General features: G+C 32.5%; 1 protein-coding gene across 1 annotated transcript; it reads left to right on the forward strand.

Annotated features, from left to right (window-relative positions):
* LOC132726471 (endoplasmic reticulum chaperone BiP-like) lies at positions 1 to 4,196 on the forward strand. Its single transcript, XM_060711786.1, has 7 exons — positions 1 to 256; positions 733 to 884; positions 1,155 to 1,634; positions 1,864 to 2,257; positions 2,440 to 2,589; positions 2,867 to 3,128; positions 3,300 to 4,196. Exons 2-7 carry the CDS (start codon positions 763 to 765, stop codon positions 3,839 to 3,841), a joined length of 1,950 nt encoding a protein of 649 aa, XP_060567769.1. The 5' UTR covers positions 1 to 256; positions 733 to 762; the 3' UTR covers positions 3,842 to 4,196.
* The last annotated feature ends 1,764 nt before the right edge of the window (positions 4,197 to 5,960 follow it).

Consider the following 5,960-nt stretch of genomic DNA (forward strand, 5'->3'; position numbering starts at 1 on the left):
TAATCTATTTATAGATATTTTTGTTTACAAAACTTAAAAGCCACGTGTAAATGTAAATAACACGGCATCATTTAGATATAGACTATAGTATAAATATGGGCAGTGAGAATAATAAGCTCATAACTTAATTTGAAAATATAACTAAAATAAATGTCACCGTAAGAGGATCTGCACAGAGAAGTCGTCTGCTAAAATACAGAGAAAACAAGTTAGAACGTACACTCGTGCTATATTGTACTACTGGAATTCTTAAAAGGTAATAAAAGTTGATTTATAATTAATCATGTTTACAAAGAATTTGAACATATCACTGTTAAAATGATACCGTAATCTAGTATAGGCATCAAGTTCATTATAACAAAACTTTTATTTATAACAAAATTTTTATTTATAACTAATCAAGTTCATTATAACAAAACTTTTATTTATAACTAATCAAGTTCATTATAACAAAACTTTTATTTATAACTAATCAAGTTCATTATAATAAAACTTTTATTTATAACAAAACTTTTATTTATAACTAATCAAGTTCATTATAACAAAACTTTTATTTATAACTAATCAAGTTTCATTGAAATTAATTTTGTACCTTTATTTTATTATTATTATTATTATTATTATTATTATTATTATTATTATTATTATTATCATGTTGTTGTTGTTTGGATGTTGCTACTAATGTTGAATATTGTTTTGTTTCAAATTGCTTGATTATGTTTTTTTTCCCAGTATTATTGATATAAAACCGGATAGGAAGCAATGGCGAGAAACATGCTAAAAATGTTATTGTTTATGGGTGCTGCCTTCAGTACAATGGCAGAGAGCTCGGGCGATAATTACGGTACAGTGATAGGAATTGATCTGGGGACCACATATTCATGGTCAGTGTTCTATAAGGTGTTTAATCAGACATATACATGGTACATGTAGTTTAAGCAGTTTATTGTTTAACACTGTCAAGAAAGACTCAAGAAAATCACTTTTCTTTACTTTAACTCGGTATGCACCTGGAACTTTACTTATTCACTTTCATAGATATATATTACTCAGTGAACAAATACGTAGATCTAGAAGACAAATTCGATTGATAAGTAAAGATGTAGTTCTTAATTTCACAGAAAAATATATATAAACTTATATATATATTACAGTGTTGGCGTATACCAAAAAGGTGGAGTTGAAATCATTGCGAACGATCAAGGGAACAGAATAACACCGTCTTATGTCGCTTTTACTGAAGACGGAGAACGTCTTATAGGGGACGCAGCTAAAAATCAACTAACGTCAAATCCTTCCAATACTATATTTGATGTAAAACGGTTCATAGGACGGACCTGGGACGACCCGGTAGTGCAGAGGGACATGAAGTACTATCCTTTCAAAATCGTTAATGTAAATAATAAACCACATGCACAGATAAAATCTGGGTCTGACGTCAAGATATTTTCACCGGAAGAGATTTCCGCCATGGTTCTGAGAGAGATGAAGAAAACTGCTGAGTCATACCTCGGACATAACGTCACTCATGCGGTCGTTACCGTGCCTGCGTATTTTAATGATGCCCAAAGACGTGCTACAGAGGATGCCGGTAGAATTGCTGGACTGAACGTATTGAGAATTCTAAATGAACCGTGAGTGTATTTTATTTATAACAATTTACGTTTCAATGAAATATTAGTTGAAATACGTTCAATTTATAATATTTATTTTTGCATCGTGATTATATGTACACAATCGTCTTTTCTTATCGGCAATATTATTTTATTATGTTACGTATTTCTTCTGGTTTTATCATGTTTAGAATTTCTAAATATTAAACTCTTATAACTGTTCTCTTATATATACTCGGATTTATTCCAGAACCGCAGCAGCCCTTGCCTATGGCTTAGACAAGAGAAGTGAAGATGAACATAATATTCTTGTTTTTGATCTTGGAGGCGGCACCTTTGATGTTTCATTACTTACCATTGACAATGGGGTTTTCGAGGTACTTGCCACAAACGGTGACACTCATCTAGGCGGAGAAGATTTCGATCAAACGGTAATGGACTATTACATCAAGCTGATAAAGAAGAAAACAGGACGTGATATTCGAAAAGATTTACGTGCAGTGCAAAAGTTGCGCCGAGAAGTAGAGAAAGGAAAACGTGCATTGTCCTCTTCTCACCAGACAGTTATAGAGGTTGAGTCTCTCTTTGAAGGAAACGACTTCCGAGAAACACTAACAAGAGCCAAGTTTGAAGAACTCAATAACGTAAGTCAGTTTACAAAACACTTTTTTTCTGTTGAAATTAATACACCTTTATAAAATGTCACATTTAAGAAGAAATTGAATGTGTTTTCTCTGGACCTTTATAACATAGTCTGCGTTGTGCTGTGACACAATGCAAATTTACTGTTGTTGAAATTCATGGTTGTTATTGGTGTTATTTACAGGAGTTGTTCCGTTCCACGTTATCTCCGGTAGAGAAAGTACTAAAGGATGGAGATGTGAAACCGTCGGAAGTAGATGAGATAGTTCTAGTAGGAGGATCTACAAGAATTCCAAAAATACAACAACTTGTGAAAGAATTCTTCGCTGGAAAGGTAAAACTTAAAGTAAATCTATTTACTAATAAAGAAACATTCTAACATTCGCCAGATATATACTTGTACAGTTTAATGTTCAATGCTATAAATTATATTCAGTGTTCGAATGCAATCGAATCGAATGCAAAGAGGCACACTCATTTTCCACCATTATAACAATTGTTTTTTCTTTTAATAATCATGATAATCATTAAGTAATATTGTATAATAAGCACATAAGCTGCATATACACACTTAATAATATAAATTTTTGACATACTCTATCATTGAACAGGAACCAAACCGTGGAATTAATCCTGACGAATCTGTAGCTTACGGCGCAGCTGTTCAAGGTGGTATTCTAAGCGGCGTCGATGATGGCAACATTGACAACTTGATAGTTATTAACGTTAACCCTCTTACCCTTGGTATAGAGACGATGGGCGGGGTGATGACTAAACTGATTGAGAGAAACTCTCCAGTGCCGACCAGAAAGTCACAAATATTTTCAACAGCTGCAGACAATCAGCCCGCTGTATCTATTCAAGTATTTGAAGGTATACGAAACATTAAGTAAAATCTATCTTAATATACCAGTATTCAACATTATATAGTCAAAATGTTAAAATTAAGAAACGTTTATAAGTTTCAACGTTTTTGCACATTTTGTTTATAATGTCGATTTGATAAAAGACATGATTGATACAAATAGTTTACTCATATTTCAGGTGAAAGAACCATGACGAAAAATAATAATCTGCTTGGAAGGTTTGAGCTGACAGGTATTCCTCCTGCTCCAAGAGGTATTCCACAAATTGAAGTTACATTTGAGATTGACGCTAATGGTATATTAAGGGTGAGCGCTGAAGACAAAGGAACGGGACAGAAAAACGATATTGTCATTGAAAACAATCAAAATAGACTATCCGAGGAAGAAATTGAACGAATGATTAAGGACGCTGATAAATATGCAGAAGAAGATAAACTTCTGAAAGAAAAGGTAGATGCTCGAAATGAGCTTGAAAGCTATATATATTCGTTGAAAAATCAAATTAATGATTCAGATAAACTTGGCGGAAAGTTGTCAGCAGACGATAAAAGTGCTATAGAAAACGCGCTTAATACTGAAGCTGATTGGTTAGATAATAATATAGATGCTGATACAGACGATTACAAGGAACATAAAAAAGAACTAGACGATATTGTCCAACCTATTGTGAAACATTTGTATGAAAATACAGCAAACAGTTCTGATCGTGAAGAGTTGTAGTTAACAGTATATATATCGTCAATTTTAATTAATATAATCAAATTTATTACAGTAATTTGCTCATCTTGTTGTTTTGTTTTTTGCACAATTATGATACTACACTAGCATAATATACATATCCGTGCAGTTGCATTAGAACTGTTATCAACCAGTCCAAACGTGCAATGACTGACTGTGTGCCTGTAAAATATAAATGGAAATAATATGTATGGTCGTATGAATGTAAAATTGAATAGATGTGATTTTTAAAAAACAAACAAATATTTATGTATTTATTGTTATTTTTCATAAAAATGTGTTTTGTTTTGCTGTGACTAAACTGTTTAATTAATAAATCGTGATAAAAGTGTAATAACATGTTGTTATTTTCTTAAACGATACAATAAGGAATAAAAATACAATGTAAGTTTTCGCTGACAATGAATAAGGCTACAAGTAACGTTCAATTGGCGTATTAAAAGAATGGAATCTGAAAAATTCTTCTTAGAATTAAAAATGCCAAGAGTCTAGATATTTGGCATGTAGCATCACCATATGGTACTCTTCAAAGGTATAATATAATTGCAACCCGAGTGGAAATCTGCCTCAGCCAGAAGGGTCACTTAGTTAACATTGACTTGTATCGCAATATCTGCTTCTCTGTTACTAAATGTCCTAAAGCTTGAATAATTGACATAAAGGATTGCTTGACTTCTACAAAAGTTTTTGTATATTGTGTTTCATGTCCCTGGGGTTAAATGGCCCTTTTGTCCTAGTAATTAAGTCATGGACAACAGTGTTTAAATACAAAATACAAAACTGCCATTAAAAAAATACCGGTATTTAATAAGCCATTTCTGGGTGAACTTGCACAAAACCTGCATAACACCATTACACTGAACAAACAGGGACTAGTAAGACCACCTTGTAACACAATGCGGCCCATGCTCCAACGTCATTGCTACCTTATGTGACATTAAGTCAATGCTTCTCCTTTTCAAAGTATCAACTTTGTGAGGGATGATACACTTTTGATGTCAAGTCACCTTCTTTTAAAAGACAAACACAAATTGTCTGTTGAAATTCTCGGCACATTCAATGTTTTACAGCCTAAAATTTCTTAATTACTTCAAACTTGGATGTCTGTCTTCATTAATGTTTTCAATTGTATCCACTGTTCATAATTGCTTGACTACCGGCATCCCAGTTTTCTCTTGTCTCTTATGTCTCGCCATTTACTTAAGATTTAGCCATACAGCGTCAAACAAATGGTAAATGTTACATTAGGCAGATTTCATACGTTATTGACCAATTCCTCTGTTTTTAAGATTATGTGTTAGGTTTGGCAAACGACCACAAACTTTAACCTTGATCATAACTTTTAAGTTGTTGGTGTATTGTCTTCATTCTTGGCCACAACGACCATAGGGACAAGGTATTCAAGAAGACCAGACTAACATTGACCTTTATTTATTTATAATATTTATTGATCAATCAAATGTCAAAATTTTACTTTTTTGCGATTATTTTTGGTATTTGTGACTATTACATTATCATTCTTGAATGGATTGTCTTCAAACTTGAACATAATAATATTTTAGGATAGGCTTTCAAGTTGTCCAGACAGACCTTGATTTCACTTATAAATGACAATGACCTTGAAGGTCAAATTATTGATTTTTTTGCTGTAACTGGCTATAACTTTGTTATTTATAAATGGATTGACTCCATATATTATAACACAACATTTGACATTTGATTCATACATGGACAAAAGAAACAGACATGTGGGATATTTAAATATGACCTTAACCGTCAGATGATTGAATTTTCATTATATTTTCTTAACTGTGTCATTTATTTATGGAAAGGATTCATACTTGGACCAGACAGCTAGCGTGACTAGACAGACCTGTTAAAAGTTAAAAAGTTTTCTTTAATTTTAATTTAAAGATTTGTTTTTACATTTTTTGTTTGATTTTAGAAAAAGTAAAGAAGTCGGGCGTTGTTCCCGCCCGGTGATGGGTCTTGTTACATTTTCCGATATTTTTTTGTAAAATGAAGTTTTGCTTTCAGAGTCGACATTTTACTGCTCATTCTTACGAACAGCTGGCTTATCATGGAATGTGCATGAAACCAA

This window comes from Ruditapes philippinarum, unplaced genomic scaffold (genome assembly GCF_026571515.1).
Source record: "Ruditapes philippinarum isolate M1 unplaced genomic scaffold, ASM2657151v2 ctg33_1_1_1_1, whole genome shotgun sequence".
Taxonomy (NCBI): Eukaryota; Metazoa; Mollusca; class Bivalvia; order Venerida; family Veneridae; genus Ruditapes; species Ruditapes philippinarum.